The 27262-nt window shown below is 42.7% G+C and overlaps 1 protein-coding gene across 1 annotated transcript; it reads left to right on the top strand.

Annotated features, from left to right (window-relative positions):
- Positions 1-79: 79 nt before the first annotated feature.
- On the top strand, positions 80-27262 carry Aldh8a1 (aldehyde dehydrogenase 8 family member A1). The gene is made up of 7 exons (XM_027401912.2): positions 80-7676; positions 11455-11602; positions 13135-13290; positions 15614-15763; positions 19903-20159; positions 23497-23658; positions 25774-27262. Exons 1-7 carry the CDS (start codon positions 7338-7340, stop codon positions 26224-26226), a joined length of 1665 nt encoding a protein of 554 aa, XP_027257713.2. The 5' UTR covers positions 80-7337; the 3' UTR covers positions 26227-27262.

Below are 27262 nucleotides of genomic sequence, written 5' to 3'. Positions count from 1 at the left end.
GCACTGTTTGGGATCTTTTCACCTAAAGATTTCCTGACTGATAAGATTTTTGCTTTTTATTCTAATGGTGACTCAAGTTTAGTCTTAGCCACTTTAACTGTACCTTGGGTTTCTTGTTCTTTGGAATTGATTACTGACCCTATCTGGTCTTCTCTGCTGCCAGGCTCTGCTCCCTATGAAGAAGACCCAGGCTTTTCTTCAACGTTTCAACAACAAACTTGAAGGTTTAGGATTTGTCGAACCATTTCCTGAGTCCAACGAAATTTGGGTTAGCTGTTGTCCCCAGCTGAGCCTGGGACTAAAAGGACCCCCTATTGTAGACTTCAGAAATTAGAAAGGCACGATAGTGTTGAACTTCCAAATTCAGTAGTTCTTCTTTTTCTTGCTTTCTTTTTAATTTATTTTCTTGGATTTTGCTAGATTTTCTTTCTTTTTTCTTTTTTTCTTTTTAGTCCTGAAGGTTCTGGAATTAGGTGTATAACACCCCACCTGGCTCCTGTTGCAGAACTGAAGAATAGCATCGACATGGTCAAGTACGGATCCTAAATGTGCTGCTGGGTGGTGTTTCTAGGTGACTGTTCAGACCATCATTCTTTAATGAGAAGCATTTGTGTAGCCATCAGCTGAGATGAAACTTGCGTAGACGAGAGTGTTCTATTCATATGTCACTCAGGAACTTCATAGATACTTATGATAGAAAACAACCTTAACTTGACTTGAGTAACAAGACATTTTGACTCACTCAATTGAAGCAGAGGCAATCCTAGCTTTGAATTAGCTCAGGAGGGACACTTTTCATCACCTGCACCAGGTTCCAGTCCTACTTGCCCTGCTTTGGTGTTCATTGCCCCTGAGACCCATAGACTCTTCTGTAGTACCAGGCTGCAGACAGGATGTGGTGGTTCTACACTGTCTTCTCAAACCCTCCATCCCAGGGAGGACAGGCCAAAAAATGGTGTTTTGGGGAAGCCCTAGAACCATTGAGCATGAATGAAATTTTCCCTGGGACATGTTCTCAGCAGTATGAAGTGACTATAACTCAAAGCAGAGCTGAGGATTGTGGGGTTTGAAATTCAGGGTGCTACTAAGAAGTGGTTTGATATCCATCCCATATATGTATTATAGAGAAGCGTGATAAAATTAACACTTTAAGAGTTTAGCATAAATAGGTAGTAATCAATTGAAGGGGCTTAATGACTTTCCTCTTTTGAAAATTGTAAGTGTTCATCTGAACACCCTGGCCCATCAGAGAGTACCAGGCCAGCTCTTCCCTGTCAGAGCTACAACCTCTCCACAGAGAAACCACCTTAAAATGTAAATTAGTGATTAAATGCAATTGTAAAGTAGAATTTAAAAGAACACATTGAAATAAGTGAACTGATTCCAACTGTGGAGACATATTATGACCACATTATTTTGTTGTTCTGACAACCATAACAAGTTTTAAGACAATTTTGGTAACCTCTTAACTGAATTAATTAACCAAGAAGCAAACAGATATAGTGAGACTTGAAAAAGGTCATGAATTCAAGACTGGCTTGCTATATAGCCTGACCCTTATTCCACCCCCAAAAAATGCATAATGAAAATTTATTAAATAATATAATTATAGATGTTTGAATTCTCATACAGCCTTTCAGATCATGTGAACAATGTTTGTAGAGCAATCCATTATGGAAATAAAAAGAATGAACATACATGCAGAAAGAGAGCTCTGTTAAAAGTAAAAACCTGATGAGTAAATACTAACCACACTGCAGAATTATATGCTTCAATAGATATGGATGTAAACTTGCTTTAAAATGCCTTAAATGGTTTGCAGCGTCCCTGCTTGGACTGTAGATATGGAAGTATTGGCTGAATTTAAGTAGCTGGTAGAAAAAATCATAAGCCTATATGTATTTAAAAGGTAGGGACACAAGCAAGAATCTATTTTTAAAAATGCCAGGCATGTTTTACACTTATCTTCTAGAGGACAAAGTTATATAATTCAAACTGCTATGTGGTATTACTAAGTGGGACACAAATATAATGACTCGGAACCGAAATCAGAAATCTTACCCAGGCGGATGGGAGAAAGAGAAAGGGAATACATGGTCAGAAAGAAATTGAAGGAGAAGGTCTGTTTGCATTTTAAAAGTCCTAGAAAGTAGAAATACAAGGAATGGATGAAATGTATAGAGTTATAGCAGCCAAGAAGTTCCCAGAACTGACAAAAGACATGAAGTAAGCAGTAGAAAAACAGTCTGTTTCAATTCTGGTAGTGAGACAGAATCCTACCTGAGTACACTGAAGTGAATCAGGGACATCAAAGACAGCCCCTCCAGAGGTCAGGGACAAATACACGACAGAGAAGAGACAGGAGATAACAATCAATGTGGATAACAGAAGGAACAGAATGTCTTCAGAAGGTCATTTAAAAACCCATGGTTCACAAAGAGTTTGGTCGTCCATGGGTCCTCAGCACAGTGTACTGTGGCTCATGCTGTCCACTCAGAATCCATGTACAAGTCTGTTCTGGGACAAAATACCTGTAAGTGGGCTGGGCGTTGGTAGCCCACACCTTTAATCCCAGCACTTGGGAGGCAGAGGCAGGCAGATCTCTGTGATTTTGAGGCCAGCCTGGTCTACAAATCAAGTTCCAGGACAGGCTCCAAAGCAATACAGAGAAACCCTGTCTCGAAAAACAAAAACAAAAAAACCCCAAAAAATCCTGTAAGTGGGCCATGTGCAGGAGAAACTTCATTCTCACTGTTCTAGAAACAGGAGACCAAGATGAGGATGCCAGTGGATTTGTTGTATGGTAAACATTCCCTGCTTGCCGATGCCTCTTCCAACTCCTCCAGGAAGAGCAACACTGTGCTCCAGTGGCAGAAGACACAAAGGATGACTTTTCCCCTCTAGTCCATTACAAGGGCACTGACGGAGCAATGAGCAAGAGTCCCTTCCTAATCGCTGTTTGGAGGGTTAAACTTGAACCTGGGATGCAAGCATTCAAACCATAGCACTGTAGGTAGAAAAGAATTCCCTGGCTTCCATGGCTAGTCCCTACAAGGACATGGGTATGTCATGCTGTGATAGTCTCAGATACTATTAGGTATTAACTAGCTAAAGTCTCTTTTATTTCTTGTTAGTGCTTTAGTGTTTTTCTATATTAGCTTCCTAAGTTGCTTAAAGTGAGACCAAAAGTGCCAGTATGTGAACTTTGCATATTTAGTTTCCAGGTTTGATATAATTATAATTTGGTCAGATAAGGAATGGGAATGTTCTAGGAATGACTCATGAATGTGAGTTTTCTATTTTCATAGTTCATAAATAGGGAAATTAATGTTAAAATAGCAGTCTCATGCATTTGTTAAATAAGCTTGTTGGTGCACTGACAATATCAGACCTCAGAACACATAAGCCAGAACAGAATGTATAATGCTGTGACATATTATAGATGTCCTGTGGTGCCACATACCGACATCATCGAAATCATTGTTCTTGTGGTTAGGGTTAGCTTCTGAAACTTTGTATAATGTATATGTATAAAAGAACAGTATATTCTTGGTGATGGAGGAAACCTTGGATTGTCAACAGCTTAATCGCTACAGGTTCTATGTAACGGTAGAGTCAGTTATCTTAATAACGTGAACTGTAAAGTAACTGAGCACTGTAGAGGAATGGGGATGCAGATTGAAAAGGAGCATACCTCCAGAGCACTGTTCACCTCTCCAGTTCCAACCTGCTCCTGTACTGGGGATCTAATCCAGCCAGCTCCTGTCTCCTGCCCCTGTATAGCCTGCAGCTACTCCACTCTGGGTGGCCAGACAAGTTCCAGACAAATTTACTGAAGCTGGGGCCTCCACAGTTGGTGTGACTACATCAGGGCTTGGCATTAGAATTGTGTTTGGCAGCTTGATGATTGACCATGCCAGGAGCCCACCTGTTCCAAAAGCTCAGTGCGAGGCCCTGGGGCTCTTCTGTTTGATGATCCCCATCCTCATCTTTCCCATGTGAAGCTTTATAAGGTCAACCACCCAGCCCCCTGGCTTTGACTCTGCCAGTCCCTGTGCTGGGTGAGCTAAGCTTTACCATTAGAACATGCCTTTGCATAATAATAATAATAATAATAATAATAATAATAATAATAATAATATAGCATTTAGACATAAACAAGAAGACTCCCATAGTACCTGCTATGGTAGATGACTCTTGGGAGGCTTGGAAGCTCACACCAATTTGAGGCTCAGCTCTCAAACTATACTGGGCCCACTCTAAGTTTGGGCTAAGCATGTGACCTTTTTCTAGCAGATGCATTATGGAAAAATAGTTGAATATTTCTAGCTGGAGAAATCTGTTAGTACTACCTTGGCCAGGTGGTCAAGATCAACAGCAGTCAAGTCCTGCTGATCACAGGTACCAGCAGGTATACACCTCCGTAGTCTTCCTCTCAAAAAGCCACAATACTCATAATCTTGAGGAAAACATCAAACTCCATTAGAAGGCTGCTATACAAAATACTTGACCCAGAAACTGACCTCTTCGAACAAGAAAAATCAAGTTCATTGCCAATAATAGCACATGTAATGTGGGGTCATGAATGAGATCCTACAGAGGAATGACATTAGGTAAAAACTAAGGAAATATGAATGAACTGGATTTTTGTTAATATTTCCTAAATATTGGCAAATCCGTAGTAAGGTAAGCTGTTAATGATAGACTGAAATCTCAGTGGTATGCTATTTACAAATACAAACACTAAATAGCAACAATATTAGTAATAGTAATAATGATGCCTGAAATAAAATGTGATGAAAAATTAACACATATTGGAAAACAAAAAAGAACTAGCTGGAGCCAGGTTACATGTCTCTGGGTAAAGGTGCTTGCCACCAAGCCTCATGACCTGAATTAGATCCTGAGGAAGGAGATTGGTTGCAGAGACACTGTCAGTTTCTGTTGCTGTTATAAAATACCATAATCATAAACAATTTGGAGAGGAAAGTATGTATTTCAGTCTTACAGTTGCACATAGCCCATCATCTGGGAAGTCAGGGCAGGAACTGAGGCAGAATCCATGGAGGAGTGCTGCTTACTGACCGGTTCCTCATTGGTTCCTCACTGCTTCCTTATAGCACCCAGGACCACCAGCTGTGCCCTCACACATCTGTCATTAATTTAGAAAATGACCTTCAGTCTTAACTGTGGACTTTTAGAAAATCAGCATGTAGTTTTTTATTCCCGAGAGGGAAGAACCAAGGCGCAGTTAAACCAAAATCCAAATGTATAAAGTTCAGTGCATGACTCCTGAGACCCACTCACAGTCTTCCAGGCTCCAAAGACCTCCACTCCTTGGCCGTGCCATCCACAGTGCACTTATCTTGTCTCATAGGCTCAGGCCAGCTGATCCTGTGCTTGGTAGTCAGATACCAAATAATGCCTTTGAGATCCATTCAAGTTATTGTATTTATTGGTAATGTGTCCCTTCTATTGCTGAGTGGTATTCCATATGTGTGTTTAACTATTCATATGATATTTTGATTATTGTTCTCACAGATAAGACTTCTATGACCATCATGCCACACATAACAAATAATAATGACAGTGGTTCCATGAGCCCTTTCCGATCTCCAATATCTATGCATCTGTACAAACATTTGTCTTCAACTGTGAAAAGCCTACCATGGCTTCTTAGGCCCACCATGGACCCTGGCTGTGTGTCCATTACTGCATTCATTTAACCATGGATGTTTATTTTTATTTATATATGACCAGTGTAATATCTTTTTAAAAATCTCATTGAGTGTCAGCAAAAGGACAGCAACATGACCAAAAACCAGTAACATGATTGAAAGAGAAAAAGACAAACTGGAAAAGGAAATGTGAAGATTTGTAAGCTGAGGGAAAAAATAAAACTATCTTAATCTGCTTTGTTGTTTTTCTGAATGGGGCGCCTTTCTAGAGAATGTGATTATATGAAGGAAAATGAGTCCTGCTTCCACATATTCCACAGGAAGCAGCTGGGGTTGGTCCTTTGTAGAGAGAGACCTGCGGCTCCTGTGCACCAGGAGTGAGAGCGGAATTCCAGAGAACATCTAGAGAGACATCAATTAAGACAGAAGCACAGACAGGCTGAGGAGCTTGAATATTGATTTCTACCATCCAGCCACATAATTCCTGCTGTAGCAGTTGAGCATGGGCCTTCCACAAATATTGGATTATTTTAACATATGTGGAATAAAGAGAACACAATTTTGGCTCCTCTATCCCATGCCCTCAACGGTACAGCCACACACAGACTGTACCACACATTATTCAGTAAGTTTTCTCTCACCAACACATGCATAGGTAGGGTCTTGCAATAGTTCCCAGGCTGGTCTTAAGTGCCACACTGAGCCTGTTGGCAACACATCCTTCTAATATCTAAATAATATTCCTTATTCCTATTAATCAAGTCATGACTAATATTCTTTTTGCTCTCAGCTTCACTATTATCATAAAAATAGAATGTCTTGAAACTTACCATCTTGTCCAGGATCAAATATTTTTAAAGTAGAGATTTGTTGAAGGGAAATCACTAGATTCCAAGTAGACATATTGACATGGTGACACAGGCAAGTTGCTCCAAAAAGGCTTCTGTGCACCCAGCCAGCATGGGAGAGGGACATGAGTGTTTTTTACATCTCCAGACATATTAAAGTTTAAAATACTCTGTAGTCCAATTATCCAATGGGGAGCCTTTCTGTGTGCCCCATTTCTTGATTAACAATGAGTCTAATGCCTGTTAATACATGCATGGGCAACTGTTCTCTCTGATAGATTGCTTTTATTAGAGACGTTACTAGTCTTTTCTGCTAGGCCCATTTAGCTTACCAATTTGTAGAACTGGACAAGAGTCTATAGTTTGCTGTGTATGTTGTATACATTTTTGGCTTGTATCTTCATGTTATGGCATATCTAGGATATGTGAGCTATCACTGAAGCCTTGGTTTGAGATGGAGGACACGTGTGTGGGAGAAGGCAGCTAAGATTAAAACAAAGATGAGCAATGGACACAAGGATTCTGTCCTGTCTGCAGGGTCAAGGTGGTGAGGCACTGGTGAGAAAGTGAAGAGAAAAAGTTCATCCCTTGCTCATGTGTGACCTTGAACACTGTCTAACCTCTCAGAGGCTCAGTTTCTTCTACAGAAAGGGGGACATAAGGAGAATCATAGAAAATTATTCTGTGGGACCAACATCATGCTTTGCACTTAATGTTTAAACAGTAGACACTGTGTGACCACAGTGAAATCATCTACATAGGCACTGTTGATTTAAAAAGGGTGGCCAGAAGAGCCTGTGAATGCATAACAATGCTTAGTTTAACACATTATCCATTTCTCATAATGGACCAACAGTTGCCTTCAGGAACTCTCCTGAGTTTAGAATCTGGAATATTCTGGAGAGCAGCACGGACAAATGAGGACACGGACCGGGTGGGGGTGTCCGAACAAAGTCCTGAGGACAGTCACAGGGAGCTACTACACAGTCTGAAGAGCATTCTCCCTACCATGGCTGCCGGAAAAAAGGAACTTTTGATGTTGGAAAACTTCATAGGTGGAAAATTTTTACCCTGTAGCTCATATATAGATTCGTATGATCCGTCAACAGGGGAAGTATATTGTAAAGTACCTAACAGTGGGAAAGAAGAGGTGAGTATATCCACTTAGAAAACAGAAATGTATTTATTGTGGTGACAAATTGTGAAAAGCTATTTTCTGAAAGTAAATGGGAGCGGGGTGTGTGTGGGGGGGGGGAGGAAATGTAGAGTTTCACAAGATACTTTATCTAATGACAGGACAGGTATGAGTCAGAACAGCTCTGAGCTTAAAATGGACAGAAGAAAGTTGTCGCTTGCCAACTTAACAGCTCTGGGCATAATTGGTTTTAATTTCTATAATTCTCAGACATGCTATTATAGGTATTTAGTGCAAATATTATTCATGAGAACCACTGCCATATTAAATGCATTCTTTCTCTACAAAGTGTCCATTAGCTCTTGGATTTATAAAAATTAAGTTTTAAAAACTTCAGTTTAGAGTGACACAAAAAATCCCAGGTCTTTATTTTAGACTATCATCTAATAGTTCCTCAGATCTCCAAAAATACACAGTGAAAAAGCCAACCAGCCATTTTAGTAATGAAGCCAAAAATTAAATTCTTGTGTTTTTTTCATTATACTTAATTATTCTGAAAAATATTTAATGGTTCATATTCCTTTCTTGACCTTTTTCCTTTTTATGTTTTAGTTATGAAGAATTAAGTTCTCTTGGGGGATTTGGAAAAATGGGAATTTGATTATTTATGAATTATTGCATGGAAAACAAAAATGATCTGGTGTGATAAATGGCTGATATGTATGTAGTTATCAGGTGAATACTGTTTATTCTTTTTACAGCACAAAACTGGGTTATAATTTCAGCCTTCCTATATGGAAAGTGGTTTTTCTTCAAAGATTCAGCTTTTTTCTTCATTGTTAAACTTGAAATCTATCTTCTAGAGGAAAAATATCACTTTAGACTTCAGTACTAAAGTTTACAAATATTGGATAACTTGTTAGTTAAATTGTAACCAGCAATTTTGCTTCCTTCCAATGAACACAAACAGCCACATGAGAAATCTAGCCTGTCTTCTCCACTCTTCCCAGTCTCAGGGTCTTTCCAAAGTGATGCTAAAAATAAGAAATCTACTAAATGCAGGTGCGGTTGGTAACAGCTCGCACTTCTTAAGGAAGTAGAATAAGACATCTACTTGCTCTTCTTACTACCGTAATATGTATAGCAATCCAGTTTACAAATATTCTGTGTTCCGAAAACTCTGTGTCTTTGGTGACTTTACAAGATTCATGGAAAATTGCGTGCGTGCGTGCGTGCGTGCGTGCGTGCGTGCGTGTGTGTGTGTGTGTGTGTGTGTGTGTGTGTGTGTACAGCAAAGTGAGATACTATAGCCTGTGGGCTTAATCTGCAAACTAGACCAAGGCAGAAAAACACTCAGATGCATTCTGTGTGCTTCACATTTTGGCCACAAGAGGGCACACCTGTTTTCATAATTTATCCTTTCCAGCTCTGCACTCTAGCTTTTCCAGACGTCTCTTCTGTGGGCGGGGCGAGACACTTGTTATGCCACAGAAAGGGCTCTCAACCCTGGGGTGTCCAACACAGGGGTCTCATATCAGATATCCTGCCTATCAGATATTTACATCACGATTCATACATAACAGTAGCAAGGTTACAATCAAGAAGTAGCAACAAAAATACATTTATGCAGCATTAGTAAGGTTGAGAACCACAGTGCTATAGCGTGTGAGTTAACAGTTTTGGGACCCACACTGCCACTTAGTAGCTGGGACCTCTGGCAAGTTACATAATCTTCTCACTTCAAAACAGCACACAATGTGGAGTTTTAAGAAGGATTAAGGACTTTGTGCTTTTGGTTATAGTCCTTCAGATATGCAAATTAGTGAGTGACTGACAGGATTGGTCACTCTGAGTGCCAGGAACAGACCTAGGATGCTATCACACAGAGAATGTTAGACTTCACAAACTGTTAGCTCTGAATTAAGAACATTAAAGAGATTTGACACATCTAGACAAATTTCCTTTCCTTTGCTACATCCAAAATGGTGTATTCTTTGGGAATCGATGGAAAATTCTCATCTTTTAAAATTAAAATCATGAGGGGCAGTGGTGGCACACGCCTTTAATCCCAGCACTTGAAGGCAGAGGTAGGTGGATCTCTGTGAGTTCGAGGCCAGCCTGGTCTACAAAGCTACACAGAGAAATCCTGTCTCGAAAAATAAAATAAATAAATAAATTAAATAAATAAATAAATAAAATCACCTTTTCCATGTTACTTGATACTTTGATAGATACCTTGGTAGAGATGGCTCGTGTCCTCCTCCCTGCCCCCGGCTCTCTTCTATGCATTGACCTCTGAATTGGAGACTTGAGCATCTGACCTACCTTAGAACTACACTCTGTGGGGGACAATGGCTATGCTCAATCCCTTTGCAAGGCAGCCTTAACCTCTCCACATCCCATTCTGCCTGGCTGGCTTAGGGCTTTGGGCTGTAATTGCCTTATCTGTAAAATGAGAAGCTGCCTTGGTGAAGGCAGCAGTCACACTTCTGTCACTCAACTTAGCTCTGCTGATCCCTTGGGGACATTGCATGATGCAGCAGTTTGCTCCTTTTAATGCAGAGAAGTGTGTAGCCAGCATGGAAGTGCCAGTTGGCTACCATTCACCCACCAAAGGAGAGTGGTTTGGGGCTACTATGACTATCACTGCTGTAAACACTCCTGTACCTTTTTTTTTTGGCGTGAAAGTAAGTTCTCATTTCTCTGGGATAAATGCCCAGGAAGGTGTTCCTGACTGAGTTGTGGCACTGTCACAGTCTGCCTGAATGCCTGTCTTTCTCATTCCCACCAGCAAGGAATGACAGGTTTTTTGCTTTTTTTTTTTTTTCAGAGTCCTCCCCAGCATTCCATATTGCCAGTGTTTTGTTTTGTTCCCTGCCCCCCTCTTTTTTTCTTGTGGTTCTGGTGGTCAAACTGAGGCACTGGGCGTGCTAGCGGAGTGCTGCATCACCAAACCACACTGGCGGCCCAGAACCTTTCGATCACTGAAACTGACTTCATGCACATTTCCCTGTGGCTACGGACTGGAAATATTTTCGTGTCCTTATGTATCTTGGGCATGCATCTTTTGTGAAGTATTTGCTCGCTTCTTTTGTCCATTTCCTAATGAAATTGCTGGTGCCTCACTGTTGACTGTTGCAGTTTCTTCATATGGGGCAGATCAGAATCATTTGTCAGCTCTGTGACAAGCAGGTATTTTCCCTGGTGGTTCAGAGGCCACCCTTTGAAACTGCTGACCTGAAACAGTCATTTTGCCTGCTCACCAGCAGAGGGGCCAGGTGAACAGCTGTTCAGACATGCCTGAGATCCCAAATCACATCCCCGGTACCACTGGGGCTGCCTTGTTCACAGGAGCTTGGGGCATCCTTGTGCCTGTATTCAGGCTTCTAGAAGTCCATGCTAGGGTCTGGTTTATGGCCTGCTGTTGGCTGTGAGACTAAATTCTGAAGGGGTTCAGCAGACACAAGGAGAGGATTTGGCACATGGTTCCACATGGTCAGCTGCTGATCACCCTGAGGCCATGGTGGCAATGACTCAGAACTCAGATGGTCAGATTTGCCTGAGGACAGCAGAAGGGAGAGAGCAACTAACCCTTCCTTTGTTTTTGTGCTGTTTTTTGGTTACATAAATACCTGCGTTGTCTATTTTGTGTGTAGTTTAGCACTAGGACATGTTGAATACCTGAAATTGGGCAGAATGACCATCAGGTTTGAAGGGATCCATGGATTCTGGATGCTGTCCGTCCTCATGAGCAATAGGGCTAAAGTGACCTTCTCTGGTTTGTTTCTCAAAGATTGAAGCTGCAGTGGAGGCTGCAAGAGAGGCCTTCCCTGCCTGGTCATCCCGGAGCCCCCAGGAGCGTTCTATGGTCCTGAACCGACTGGCTGACTTAGTGGAGCAGTCCCTGGAGGAGTTAGCCCAGGCTGAGTCTAAAGACCAAGGTGAGCGGGGTCCCTGGCAGGATCTGTCGGCCTTCCAATGTCTTTTAGCAGGAGCAACCGGGCTTGAGTAGAGGTGTGCCTTACTATACAGTTACGAAAACTGCAGCACATGTGTAGATAATGGCTGCTAGCACCCTCATTCTAGTTGGTCAGGTAATCTCTTGCCTTTTGGTAAAATGGTTTACACTCAGGACAAGTTAGTCATATCATTCTGTCTGAGGTGTCAAGCTGGCCTACACACTTGCTTATCAAGACAACAATAGAAATGGAGGCAGGAACATGCTCTGCCCCAAGTCAGTGTCTGAACCCAAAGCTTAATGATGGGGGAATACATTCTGCCAATTTAGCAAAAGTAGTGGCAAGGATCCACAGCAAAGTATGGATATGGGGAGTCCGGAGGAACTAGGGGTAGCCATGCCATCTACCTGTTCTGTTCACGGTCCCCAAGTAAAGACAATTTGAAGACTGGCTACTTCGCTGTCACTATTCTATTCCCATGTTTTCACTCCCCCCCCCTCAAAGGCATGGGGATAGAGTGAATATATAGACATCATAATGTCTTTTAGGAAGTGGTGTTAAAATATATCTGCCATGAGCCAACCTAAAGTTAGGAAGCAGCAGTGAGGTCCCCAGAGAGAGCTGGTTTCCTCAAGGTCAGTGTGGTGGTGAACACCTGTGATAGCAGCACACGGGAGGCTGGGGCTAAGGCAGGAGGATTGTGAGTTCCTGGCCACTTGAGCTATATGGTGATAACCAGAGGAAGAAGAAGAAGGAGAAGAGGAGGAGGAGGAGGAGGTGGAGGAGGAGGAGGAGGAGGTGGGAGGAGGAGGAGGAGGAGGAGGAGGAGGAGGAGGAGGAAGGAAGGAAGGAAAGAAGGGAAGGGAAGGGAAGGGAAGGGAAGGGAAGGGAAGGGAAGGGAAGGGAAGGGAAGGAAAGGGAAGGGAAGGGAAGGAAAGGGAAGGGAAGGGAAGGGAAGAAGGGAAGGGGAGAGTTTCTTTGGCTCCTGTTCTGGGGGCAGCCCATCTCCTTTGTCATGGAACGGTACCCCAGAGAAGTTCAAGAAGACTCCCTCCTGCTCCATCCAGAAACCAGCATCCTGTGTGGAAGTTCACACTAGCCCTTTTGATGACCACTCCGTGTGTTTGGAGAATGTTTAAGATACCCACACATTTTTATGTGATGTGCACATTTAGCTATTTTAACACTGACCATTTCAACCCCATCATTTCGAAGCTGCTAACACCAGAGCCCGTGGGGGTGAAATGGTGACATCTGGTAGCTTTGTGATGAAAGTCAGGAGGTGTTCACAGAGCAAGGATGTTCTGGCTCTATTTTAGACCCTCCCCACCTCACTCTATAACCTTGCACCTAAAAATTCCATCGCTTGATCCAACCAGTGTCAGCTCTGTGAGGTAAAGAAGTGCCTCCCGTGGGCTGGAAATGAACTCGGTGACAGATGACACGCAACAGAGGTCATCACTAACTCCATGGGAAACACACAGGCAGCGTTTTATGTTCTTCACTTCCTACAGGGAAAACCCTCACCCTGGCAAGGACCATGGACATTCCTCGGGCAGCTCAGAACTTCCGGTTCTTTGCTTCCTCCATCTTGCACCACACGACAGAGTGCACGCAAATGGACCACCTGAGCTGTATGCACTACACTGTTCGCACCCCGGTGGGAATCGGTATGTGTTGTCCCAGGAAAACAGTATTAAAATGTTCAGAAAATTCTGGATTTAAGTGTTTCTAGGGACAGACTAAGGAAATGTAAGGGTTGGGTTTTCCCCTTTTGCTGAAAATTCACTGGCTTTAAAAATTATTTCTAGTTCATTCTCCTTGTATCCAGTTCTCTGCCTTTTCCAGAAACGTTGTCTTGGAAGATCACAGGGAAAGGGGGTGATGCCAGGAGCTCCTTATTGCTTATAATTACAATAAGAAAATCATAAATCCAGGCAGTGTCATGTTTGAACTGCAGGATTGCATCTTTTTCAAGCTTCAGTATTCTGAAAAGCTGGGACAATTGTTCACTTGTCTTTTTCTCGTTATAGGATTCAGTGATATAAGAAAATTGAGTCAATTAATAAGTCTATAGTGCAGCTGGCTGTGCTGGCTCTTTCCTAGCACTTGGACAACAGAGGCAGGGGGTGGTCAGAGAAAGTACAACATTGGGGAACTGAAGAGATGGCTCAGTGGTTAAGAGCACTGGCTATCCTTTTAGAGGACCTGGGTTCAATTCCCAGCACCCACATGGCAGCTGTCATTCAGATATATAAGCAGGCAAAATACCAATGCATATAAATAAATCCCTTTAAGGAAAAGAAAAAAAAAAGAATGTTTTTCAAAAAAAAAAAAAAAAGAAGAAGTAGAAGGTTATCCTTGGTTACACAATGAGTATGGGGTTAGTCTGGACAAGACCTTGTCTTTTAAAAAACACAATAAATAAATGAGTATATGCTCCTTCAAGTAATGCCAGGTGTCTGGTGAGTAAGAGTTAACCTTTTTGTCTCTTGACCTTTGATTATTATGTTAGTGTCTGAAATGACTAAATATAGTCAGTAGATGTCACTGTTTCCCTTGAGAAGAAATACCATGTTTTACCAGCTACAAATATTAGGACAACAAAAAGAAAGCAAATGAAGTATTTCACTGTCTTGAGTCCCAGAACCCTCTTGAAATCATTTCCCAAGGCATTGTAGGAAGCTGTAATCTCCTTTTAAGAAGCATATGAATAAATTTTGTTGCAAACACATTCTGTTACTCTTAAAGAACAGATATTTCTATGAGAAATTTAGTACTATAAAATATACTTACTTCCACAGGACAAAGTATAAAGTAAAATGAATTTTTTTTTAGTTTTTTTTTTTCAAGAAAGAGTTTCTCTGTGTATCACTGCCTGTCCTGGAACTAGCTCTATAGACCAGGCTGGCCTTGAACTCACAGCATTTTTTAATCATAAAGGAGACCTTATATCTATGCAGGCTGTGGATGGAAACTGGACAGTTTAAGAGTAGTATATATAGATACATTCAGTCATGCCCCACAGTGGCTCAAGATGTGAATGGTACCTAATGTACAAAAAATTTATAAATTACTTAAAATATCTTGAGATTCCTTGGGCCATTTTTAAAGTTAACCAATTGCATGGTTCTTGATGACAACATGGTAGATGACAACATTGTGTTGTAAAGCCCTAAGATGGGACTGGATGTACCTGCTAGAAGTGAGGTGTGTTGTTATCCAGCAAACCTACATGGTCAGAATACAGTTGAAAGGGTAGACAGAATTTGATATTAAGAGCATCTATGTTGCCAGGGTAGATCTCACAGTTTGTATGTCAGAGTCCACTGGCATAATTGTTTCCTAGAGGAACATTCAGGGTCATTTTGTGCCTGCTGCACACATAATTCAGCAAAGCCTTAGTTTTAACATCTTGGTGACAGCAGGTTAGAGACAGAGGTGGGATGCCTTATAGCAACCTCACTGCTTAGTACCGCACTGGGATAAGGCTTCCTTTAAAAAAGATTAGCTGGGCAGTGGTGGTGCACACCTTTAATCCTAACACTTGGGAGGCAGACACAGGTGGATCTCTGTGAGCTCAAGGCCAGCCTGGTCTACAAAGCGAGTTCCAGGACAGCCAGGACTGTTAAACAGAGAAACCCTGTCTCGAAAAACCAATAAAGTAAAATAAAAAGTAAAGATCAGTCTACAGATTTCAATATGCATTCTGTTCAAAGCATATTGACAAATTGTCGACAGCCTTTATCTCTGGAGTTTGTATTGTTGTGGTTCCTAATTATAATCGCGGCTCACCAGGAGGATGGTAAATGTATTGACTTTGCTGTTGGAAAGAGAAAATGGTAATATTTTAGAATAACTTTCCTGAAGCTGGACATCAATACATGAAGTTTGGGTTTTCTGTGTAGCAAAGAATTCTGTTAGAGCCACCACCCAGCTGGTCTGTGTCTGAGGAACTGTCGTCATGGCTCTGCTTCTGTTCTTGTCCCTCAGCTGGCTTGATCAGCCCTTGGAATTTGCCACTCTACCTGCTGACCTGGAAGATAGCTCCGGCCATTGCTGCTGGGAATACTGTGATAGCCAAGCCCAGTGAGCTGACGTCTGTGACTGCGTGGATGTTGTGTAAACTCTTGGACAAAGCAGGTAACAGGGTGTGGGGACAGGGAGGAGGTACAGAGCTAGAACAAAACTGCCAGAGGCCACCTTCACTCAGCACTGACTCAGTGCTGTCTTTTCATTTTGTGAGCTTGATACTTTCTGACCATGCCTTCATCCACAGCGGTTCTCTACTGTGCCTTCCTTCCCTCTTTAACTCCAGCAGGGTGTCTTTGGACAATAGTGTCACTCCATGGGGTGAAGGCTGTGTAGTAAATACTGCAGGCTTTGAGAGACCTGATAACATCAAAGATATAACTCTTTCCAGTTATTATCATCAGCAGTCACTTAAAATTTAAGTTTGAGCTACTAGTCAGTCTTGGAAGTTGGCTATTACTGCAGTTTGTGTAGCTGAACAGTGCCTAGTAGATTCAGACATTTTTTTTGGGGGGGGCGATTCAAGACAGGGTTTCTCTGTGGCTTTGGAGGCTGTCCTGGTACTAGCTCTTGTAGACCAGGCTGGTCTTAAATTCACAGAGACCTTCCTGCCTCTGCCTCCCGAGTGCTGGGATTAAAAGTGTGCCCCACCACCACCCAGTGATTCAGCCATTTTCAAGGGATTTAATACACAACCCTCAGCTTCCCTGTATTTGGGACAGAAGTGGATAGCCTGTGGCCTCTTTTCAACATCCACCCATTTGTTCCTCATTCTCTTTCAGCTAAGTTTAATGTCAACACTTAAGCTGCCTTCCTGGCTCCATTTGGGATATAATTCTGCATGGACATTGTTCTGGTATTTGGATCCCAGCAAGTAACCTTTGAAAAGACTTTCTGTTAGGGTCCTCATCTTGTGAACCCCTACAGCTAGGATGGGAATGGTGATAGGGTGGTGGGGACAGATTTATCACACTCTGTGTGATGTGCTTACTGCCTTTTGGCATGGAGAAGTCACAGTAGTGCTCTCCTGACTCCATAGAATGGACTGCAGGTAGAAGCCTATTTTTCCCTCCCTCCCTCCCTCCCTCCCCTCCCTCCCTCCCTCCCTCCTCCCTCCTCCCTCCCTCCCTCCCTCCCTCCCTCCCCCCTCCCTCCCTCCCTCCTTCTGAATGCTTCAGAAGCAAAAGCACACACATTAGCCTCCAGTGAGGTATTGCTAGTTCTTTCGGATTTTGATGCTAGGTTAGATCTGGGCTTCTTCTGGAGAATGGCACCGGTCCTTATAGCCCTAGGAATAAGGCCTCCCAAGTAGTCTTCCTGATGACCTATATAGATGCCCTGGGCCCCTAGAAGATGAGAACATGCCTGCCTCTCCCATTTCCCAGAATGTGCCCATACTTCCTCATAACAGATCACTTTCTATATCCATTCTTTGCAAAACCAAATCTTCAGTGTGCACACAGGCACAAGCCATTTCTTGCCAGCTTGGTGACTGTGGGTTCATGGAGTGGGACAGGAGAGGTGCTGTGCCTCTTCATCAAGTCTTAGCCCTTAGAAGGCTTCATTCTTGTGTGTTCCTGTGTGCCTGACTGATCTAGTCACTTAATCCCATCTTTATTTTGCAATTCTGTTTGTCAACTAAATTCTTTTTCTTCTCTGGCAACCAGAATCTCTTAAGAGTTTAGAGGGCAGCTATCTGTACAAAAATGTTGTTTCTGTCTGGCTCAAATAGCAGATGACACTGAGAAATCACGCAAGCTGCTGCCTCTTAACACGTTAACATCAGACCTCAGGCAAACAATCAGAATGCTACTGTGTGTGGAAATTAGTCAGCCTGTGGAATAGACTCATTGTCCTGTGGTGAGATATACATGGTGTTCCTGTGTTTTCTCTCAGCTCTATTAAAATATCACAGTAATCTTAGACACGACTCAGTTAATTTTTGCCTTTGAGGATTTAATAACAGCTGCCCTTATGCCCTTACTCTCCCATCTACCCAAAGCTATGCATTGGAGCTGCAGGGCCTCATGCATGGATGCTGGGAAACTTGTCCTTGTTTTGTCCTATCAATGGCTCTCCTTCTAGACTCTTCTTTGCTCTTTCACAGAGCTCCTCTAGCTATGGCCTACGAACCAAGGTTGACCTAAACTAGATTCGATCGATGCACATAATGACTAGGTACAACGTGCTTAGGAGTAAGACTCTGACAGATAGGCCAAAACACTGACTTCCCACCTGTCTCCTTAAGGGACCTGCTGTGTATGTGTGGGTGTTTGGGGGGGTGTCTTCATTGTCCCTTCAAAGTGACCAGGCTTATGCTTCAGCTCTGTGAAAGGGAGTTGTGGATAATCTTGGCTCATCAATGTGGCAGTAGTATTTATACTTTAAGATCACACTCTTGCAGACCAGCTTTGAACTAAGAGAGATGCCTGGGATGGCATCTTGAAGATTTGAACTGAGAGAATGCCTAACCCAGGGCAAGCAGAGGAGACAGGAGCTTCCAGGCTGTCCCCAAAGTGCCTCATGCAGCATTTCTGCACCTGCTATTGTCACGTGAGGAAGCAGAGGAACTGAATCCAGACACCTCATGCAAAGCCTAAGAAGCCCCTAGATACAAACACAACTTGAACATGTAGAGCTTCTCCAATTTGTCATCTGTTTCTCATTGGCTACTGAACATTAAACACTCTCATTGGCTAGCATTTGTTAACCTGCTGTGACCAGATTTACTGATTATTACTTAACTCTGCCAAATTTCTCTCCAGTAAAGCGAGCTAATAATAGTAAGTCCCTTAAAGGATGGTGAGGTCAAACACTAGCCTGTGATCTCCTGTTATAAGTTAGAGATGTGTTTCCAGATCGGGAGTGGACTCCTGGCATTGGTCTCTCTATGCATCTTGTTTTTATATACATATAGACCTATGGTAAAGTTTAACTTATATATTAGACACAATGGGAAATTAATAATAAAGTAGAGAAAGTATGACATAAAAGCCACGTGAGAGTGCTTTATCTCTAAATGTAAAGACACATATTTCAGACCATAAGTGACTTTGGACCATGACTGAAACTGTAGAAAACAAGTCCATAGATAATAGAGGATGACTACAGATCACTAATAACAATAGCTGACGCTTACTAAGCAGCCAATAAATGTTATCATTTACTGGTTGCCCAGGGGATACAATGGAGAACAAAATCCAGATAGTGTTTCTGCCCTTAGCCAGTAACTCAGTGGAGGGCAGGCATAAGGAAGTGAGGAAATCCATGGATGAGGAGACAGCTTAGTCAGTCAAGTGCTTGGTGCACAGCGTGAGGATCTGAATTCAATCCTGCAGGACATACGTAAAAAAGCCAGGTGTGGTGGTACACACTTGTAATCCCGGTGCTGGGGATGCAGGCTATCGGATCGCAGATGCTCCCTAGGCAACCAGCCTAGCCTACTCCGGGAGCTCCAAGCTAATCAGACACGCTGTCTCTAAAAGGATGGCTTCTGAGAAATAACAGTGAGGTTTTCTTCTGGCCTTCACATACATGTGCATTCACATGAATACACACTCAGGCACACACACAGCCACCCCCCCAAAGAATTTATTCACAAAAGAGGTAAATGTATACATGCAAATGTAGGTCTATAGGGTCTTGCAGTAGAAACCATTGAGACACCTGTTTTTGCATGTTCCTGGTATTTGTTGCATGATTTGGGTTTGCGGTGATGCTGTACGTAACCATGGGCACAGGACCTCAAGTCAAAAATTACCCCCTCTGGGATGCCTTCTCTTGCCTCTCTGGGCTAAAATAGTTGCTGTCTTCACATCTCTGCAAACCCACACACTCATTTACTTAGCACTGTTACCCTGCTTTGCAACTTCCAGGTATCAGGTTGAAACAAGCTTCTACTCCAACACAGGTTGAGATTGCTTGATAGTACTGGTATATCAGCCCCAAAAGCTTAGTCAGTGTTATAGAATGAGTTTCTTGGAATGTCCTTTTACCCTGCATCTTTCCAGGCCAAAGCACCCAGGGAAACCCCAGCAGGCAGATTCTATAAGCAGAGGTGACTCTGTAGCATTGGCTTCACTATTAAACTTGAGCTCGTCATAAAATCTCCAGGTGCCCATCAACCCCACCATCTCCACCCTCTCCCAACATGCCAGCTTTTGGACTCCCAAAGGAGAGCCTCCGTGTCACTTGGGGTATCCTCCATAAACCTAAAAGAATTACTACCGATGATTTTATTTCCCATCCAGGTGTTCCACCAGGTGTGATCAATATTGTGTTTGGAACGGGGCCCAGGGTTGGTGAGGCCCTGGTGTCCCACCCAGAGGTACCGGTGATTTCCTTCACTGGGAGCCAGCCCACAGCTGAGCGGATTACCCAGCTGAGTGCCCCCCACTGCAAGAAGCTCTCTCTGGAGCTGGGAGGCAAGAATCCTGCTATCATCTTTGAGGATGCCAATCTGGAGGAGTGTATCCCAGCAACTGTTAGGTCCAGCTTTGCTAACCAGGTATGAGTCCCGCTTACTAAGGCCCTGTGAGGTTGGAGCTATTTCATCACAGGACCAAGTCCAGTAGGGTTGGCAATGGTTTTGTTATTTTTTTTTCTGAAAGTAGGATCAGTTATAGTGTTATTCTAACACCCAGGAGTGGCCTGGTACAGCCACAGCTGCTTTTTGCCAAGTTCCTTGTCTTGAGTCACACAACTTTTATCAAATGCCAGCCATGGGTACAATGACTGCTTTCGCTACTCTAAGCATCTCCATTTCTTTATCCACACAGCCTCCTGTCTCTTCTTTGTAACCACGTGTCCTGTTACCAGTAGATTTTTCTTCTCTCCCACAGTATCCCTGATGCCTTTATTCACCAAGTTCCCATTTCTTCCAACATTCAAGTTGGAGTGACAGAGAACTTCAGAACATCTTTGCAACTTCTATTATTATTACATCGCAGATATTTCTGTGGTCTCTGCCATTTCTGTTAGGTTTTACGAAGTCATAGCCTCCCAGAGGAGTAACAGGAGGCCAGATTAACTGGACCATAATTTCCCACAATGGGAACGGTGCCTCTATTTCTTTAAAATAATTTGAACAGTGCTGCCTTCCAAAGATATTCTACAAATGTTTAGTGACAAACATGAGTTTCAATTAATATTTTTGTGATAATTGTAATGATAGTTATTTCCTTTACCATAGTTTCCAAAGACAATGGTTAGAAATATAGTGTTTGGGTATCAGTGGACAATTCAATGTTATAACATAAATTATTTAATCATTAAAATGAGCAGATGCCAAATAAACACTTAAACTAGTGTACCAAGGGCATCATGACAATGAGAGAGGGACAAACTCTAAGAACTGAGATGAGGGAAAGTGAGTTGACAGGTTGTGTGCTAAGCAAGGAGGCACAGACTGAAGTTACCCATCTATCAGGATCCTTTTAGGATTTGGCTTCGTCTACTGAACCTTCCTTTGAGGAAGAGGGGTGTTTTAAGGTATCAATGGGAAAAAGAATATGGTCAAGCCAAGGCAACAAATGAATTTTAAGCAAACTATAATAGCTTGATTTATTTGCTTTAGCTGATTGCCAAGTTCCAGGCAGGGCATATTTCTCCCTTAATTGAAGATTATTGGCTTCAGGGGAGGGAGGGGTAAACTATCAGTGTGACCTTGAATATATATTAATTCAAAACTTGGTTTTCCAATGGTGATCTGAGAATACCAGCACACTGCAGGACTTTTATGGAGAAAGTATCCAAGTCAGAGCCTGGCATAGCATAGCGATTCAGTGAATGAGTTCTTTCTTTCCTCATTCCCTTTGGAATCATTCTTTCTCAGATCTCAGTGTAACCTATATGTTCCTAGCATTAAGTGATGGGAAACTTGGTAAAACTCTCAAGTCTCGACACCATGCCCTCCTTTGGCACAGGGAACTTATGCAAATGAATCCAACAGGTGTTTGGCAATCTTCCAAGCCACATAGGCAGATGGTTCTGATAGTGGCCCTGCTGGAAAAAGAATTCACTTTTTCAGAACATTCACTGCTTAATTTGAACAATAAACCTTTGTGCAAATACAAGATAATTAGAAGCATTCTGTTCCCGGGATTGTTGTGAACACCAAATATAAATGTGATGAAAAATGTTATTAATATTTATGCATCCATATACTTACATGCATTTTGCTTTCAAATGTTTAGATGTGCTTTATAAACTATTTCATGTTGTATTTAAATGACAGTTATGATTGTTTTTCTCTCCAAAACCTACCAGGACCTTTCCCCCTGAACACTCAGCATCTCTATTTAGATGTCTAGTTGGGATCGGAATCAAACATGCCCACAGCACTTTTCCTCATCTCCCTCTCTCTCCACCCATTGAAAAACGACCCTTCTCTTTCCCTCCTATTTGCCCTTCCTTGGAAAAACATAATGTCCAAAGTGGTGCAGAAGCCAGAGCCTGGGCCAGCCCTGATCTTGCTCTTTTCCTTGTAGATCTGTCTGATCTATAAACAGATCTTGTTGGCTCTATGTTTAACCTGTATTCCTAAACATTGCCTTTCTAGTGTATCCACACAGTTCTCCCACACTGTTTGGGTCCTACACTCCTTTAAGAATGTCGAATTCAGTGGCATTATTTCCTCTCTCCACTTCCATTGATACCTCCCCAGTACAAGATACCTATACTTATTTGAGCTTTGGGAATATTTTGCCTCACTCCTCACCCTAACTTCCTTGCAGTTTTGTTTTTTTTTTTTTTTTGTTTTTTTTTTTTCACACAGCTTTGTGAATGATCATCTAGAAATGTAAATCTCAGGGTCAGGGGAGATAGTTCAGTTGGGAAAGTACTTACCGTGCAGGTATGAGACTCTGAGTTCAACCCCCTAGGACCCACCCAAGCCAGCCACACACTGTAGTCCTAGGACTAAGGAGATGAAGACGGACAGGTCCTCTGGCTCTAGGGTCAGTCAGCCTGGCCTACTCAGAGAGCTCTAGGCCATTGAAAAGACCCTGTTCCAAAACTCCCAAAACCCAAGCAAGCAACAACACAACAAAACTCAAGGTGAAGTGCTCCTGAGTAATGACACCTGAGGTTGTTTTCTGGCTTCCACGTGTACACACACAACCACACATACCCTCACACACATGCACACAAATACACGTATACATATACACATATGCACACACACACACACAACAATACACACCACAAAACACGCATATACACAAAGGCACACACACACACACACACACACACAATGTAAATCTGATCATATCAGTTCTCTCTGCTGTTTCTTTTCCGTGATGCTGAGAGTGAAGCAAAGTCCTTCTGAGCCTTTGAGAGTGTCAGCCTCTCCCCTCTTATTCCCACCATCTTCCCGTCACTGTGTGTCACTCCCTTCACTCCTGTCCTCAGCCCACTCACCTCCTCGCCTTGTTACCCACACCAGCCTCAGTCCCACACTGGGTCTCCACTCTTAACGTTGGAACCCCTCTCCTCTAGTCTTTACTTATCTAGCTCCTTCATATTCACCGAGAGTCCTTTCAAATATCTACTCTGTGAGTGCTGTTCACCAATTCCTTCACTGGAATTCCTAATTTTATCATTTGCCTAATGTTCTTCCGTTGTTTTGATAACTCTGAAGTCGTATCACGTAGTGGATGTTTATTTGTGTTTCTGTCTGTCCTCCTGTGAGATTATGTGTTCCATGTGGTAGGGACTAGTCTGGCTGACAGCTAGATCTCACTGCCTGGACCAGTGCCTGATACATGGCAGGTGATCAAAAACATGGGGCATCTCTCCATGAAGAAGAATGTCCCTAGCTTTATCATTGTCTTCACTGTTGGCAGGGGGAGATCTGCCTCTGTACCAGCAGGATCTTCGTCCAGAGGAACATCTATAGTGAATTTCTGAAGAAATTTGTAGAAGCTACCAGAAAGTGGAAAGTTGGAATGCCCTCTGACCCATCAGCCAGCATGGGTGCTTTGATAAGTAAAGCACATTTGGAGAAAGTAAGTAATCTCTGCCATCTCTGTATGTTCCAGAAAGTTCTTGTTTAAAGAGAAACCCAGAGGCTGGCCATGGTGGTGCACACCCTTAATCCCAGCACTGGAGAGGTAAAGGCAGGTGGATCTCTGTGGGTTCCAGTCCAGCCTTGTCTACATAGTGAGAGGATAGGCAGGTGGGCGCGCGCATGCTCGCACACACACACACACACACACACACACACACACACACACACACACAGAGAAGAGAGAGAGAGAGAGAGGAGAGAGAGAGAGAGAGAGAGAGGGAGGAGGGAGGGAGGGAGGGAGGGAGGGAGGAGGGAGGGAGGGAGGGAGGGAGGGAGGGAGACAGAGACAGTGGGATTTGGATTCTAGAAGTGGCTCATGTTTGAATTTGGATTCTAGCATCCACATTGGGAAACTCCAAATGTCTGTAACTCCAGCTTCAAGGGATCCAGCACCTGCTTTTGGTATTTATGGGCACACACATGAGAGAGTAAATATAATAAGACAATTTTTTTTTTTTCTGTTTTTCCAGACAGGTTTTCCAGTGTTGCTTTGGAACCTGTCCTGGAACTAGATCTTGTAGATCAGGCTGGTCTTGAACTCACAGAGATCCACCTGCCTCTGCCTCCCAAGTGCTGGGATTAAAGGTGTGTGCCACCACTACTTAGAATAAGTCAAATCTTAAAGAGAAGCTCAGTACAAACAGAAGACATATCAGGCTTTGAAATATTACTTTTGAGAAATGATCAGCTATGGAAAATTGTTTCTCATGGACCAAGTGCAGAAGGGAACTCTTCAGATGCTTGCTTGAACTACTCATTCCCCATCCTTAGAGCAAATGGTTCCTTCTGAATGAGACCTTTGCAGCCCATCCTATACAAAACTACGCTCCTCAGAACTTCCCCTCACTTTCCAGTGCTTTGCTTTCCCCTTGTTTCTTTTTTGGGTTTGTTTCATGTGTCTGAGTGCTTTGTCTCCATGTGGGTCTGTGCACATGCATGCACGCCTGTCACCTTAGGAGGTCAGAAGAGGACATTTAATCATGGGGATGGTTGTGAGCCATCATGTGGGTGCTGGGAACTGAACCCAGGTCCTTGTCGAGATCTTCAAGTGCTCTTAAGCACTGAGCCATCTCTCCAGCTCTCTCCATGATTCTTAACCCTGCCAACACATAACCCATACTTCCCTTGAACAGAAAGTGGTCAAGTTTATTCACTGTTGTGTTCTGAGACTAGAAAATCTCAAAAAGCACAGCAGTGAACAGTATTCATTGCAAGAGTAATCTCTCTGTGTTCTGGGTTCCAGAACTTTATGCCACAAACTCAAGGTACCCATTTTCCTTGAAAATTTTCTTTTTAGTGCTTGGCTTAAAGTACTTGGAATTGTATCTAAATGCATGAGTTCTGTTCAACTCTCTTGCTGGAATGAATCAGTATGGACTCCAAATGGAAAATAAACTAAATTACCCGGCCTCTGTTCAAGAAAGCACTCATGTCATTATCTCTGAGTCAATTTTATGCCATAATTTATTTTGCATTATAATCGGCTACACTGTATTACCTACATTTGTTTTTAGAGTATAATCAATAATAAGACTAGAAATTAGAGATCTTTCTTTTCCTGGAAGCTACGATACTGAAGGCAGCTGGTCCTTTAAATCTTACATATCATTCACTTTCTACTTTCTTTAAAATACTTTTTATTATGTTTTTGAGAAATCCATACATGGTGTTTTGATCATATTTACCCTTTCCCCCATTTCCAGTTCCTCCAAGTTCTAACCCCATCCCATCCCCACCCACATTTGAGTCTGCAGTTTTTGTCCCATCAAGTCCAGTGTGCTGCCTATGCACTCTTGGGTATGTGCCTATCACAGGAGAGTGGTCAATCTACCAGGGCCACACCCTTAAGAAAGCTAACTCTCCCTCTCCAAGCAGCTATCAATTGCCTAGAGCAACTCAGGGGTGGGACTTTGTGCTCACTTCTACCTTCCCTGCAGCCCTTAGCATTGACCTTTTATGGCTTTTCAATCAGTGGAAAATACTGATTTTTCTGCTGATGTGTGTAAAATGCCAAATGGTAAGAGGTTTGTAATTATGGCTTTTATCTCCTCAGGTCAGAAGTTATGTAATGAAAGCTCGTGCCGAGGGGGCCCAGATTCTGTGTGGTGAGGGTGTGGACCAGCTGAGCCTCCCACTCAGGAACCAGGCAGGCTACTTCATGCTGCCCACAGTGATAACAGATGTTAAGGATGAGTCCTGCTGCATGAAAGAAGAAATATTTGGCCCAGTGACGTGTGTTGTCCCTTTTGACAGTGAAGAGGAAGTGATTAAAAGAGCTAACAGTGTTAAGTATGGGCTGGCAGCTACAGTGTGGTCAAGTAATGTGAGCCTCACCCACAGGGTAGCTAAGAAGCTGCAGGCGGGTCTGGTCTGGACCAACTGCTGGCTCATCAGGGAACTGAACCTGCCCTTTGGGGGGATGAAGAGCTCTGGAATAGGAAGGGAGGGAGCCAAGGACTCATACGACTTCTTCACTGAAATAAAAACCATTACTGTTAAACACTGACTTTCTGCTGTGGAGAAGCAGCTGCAGCTGATGCCTGAAGACCAGAGAATCATGGGTGCACTGCAGTGAACAGAAATCCTAGTGTGTCTTCAGCCATGTCTTGACTTGCCAGGAGACTAGCTCTTGTTGACCTTCACTAGTTGGTATTTTTACCAGCTTGTGAAAAAATATGCAGTTTTTAATGTGGAATGAGAACAAGACTTCTAAAAAGGAGATGCAACAAAGCCAGCCAGCTAGCTGTCTCCCTGGCCCTCATGCTATACCTTCATGCATGTCATTGTTTGATTGAATTCTTGAAAAGCTGCCTAAATCAGATATTTTCAGTGACAAATTTATAACAGAACAAAAACAAAAGCCTACAAAGATGGAGACCAGGAACTTGGCTCAGTGAGTAAAAGGCTTGTTGCCCAAGCATGAGGACCTGAGTTCAAACCCCCAACAGCAGTATAAAAGCCTGACATAGTGGCTTATAACACACATCACATGTATGTATGTGCACATACACATATACACACCACCATCAACAATAACCAAACCTGGGAGGACGGGAGGGAGAAGGGAACCGAGACTGTAATGTAAATCAATCTTGTTTCTAATGCAAATAAAAATGATTAGAAAAAAGAAACAATAAGCAAACCTGAAGAGAATCAGCCCGCCATCACTTTCTACCTTGGTGAAGCTGTGGAGATGGTCTCTCTAGCCCCTAACCATTAGCAAACTGATTGATGATTGGCTGACCCCATTAATATCAGCAAGTGATGGTCGTGAAGAGCTTGTAAGTGTCACGCATGATAGGTCTTACTAAATATGTCTGGTAAGAATAAAAGAAAACAAGTGATTATTTTTTAGAGGAAACTTGGAACACAAAACATAGTTTTATCCATTTTCACTGTCATTTCCAATCACCTCTGATTCTTCCAAGTAGAAATAAATTGTTCACCATATGCCATTCTGAGACTTGTCCGTTACTCTCCTATCCTCATTTTCTTAGAAGTATAGATTGTTTTTTCCTAATAAAGTCTGTCTAATGTCTGGA

The sequence above is a fragment of the Cricetulus griseus genome, chromosome 2 (genome assembly GCF_003668045.3).
Source record: "Cricetulus griseus strain 17A/GY chromosome 2, alternate assembly CriGri-PICRH-1.0, whole genome shotgun sequence".
NCBI classification, from domain to species: Eukaryota; Metazoa; Chordata; class Mammalia; order Rodentia; family Cricetidae; genus Cricetulus; species Cricetulus griseus.
Note: the sequence above shows the minus strand (reverse complement) of the source record. Positions and strands in the feature narration are given on the sequence as shown.

Excerpts from the sequence above, each read along its gene's own strand:
- Aldh8a1 (XM_027401912.2), top strand. The coding sequence starts at position 7,338 with ATGCTTAGTTTAACACATTATCCATTTCTCATAATGGACCAACAGTTG. Across the intron at positions 15,764-19,902 it reads TAAACTCTTGGACAAAGCAG|GTGTTCCACCAGGTGTGATC; the intron begins GTAACAGGGTGT and ends TTTCCCATCCAG. Across the intron at positions 23,659-25,773 it reads GTAAAGCACATTTGGAGAAA|GTCAGAAGTTATGTAATGAA; the intron begins GTAAGTAATCTC and ends TTATCTCCTCAG.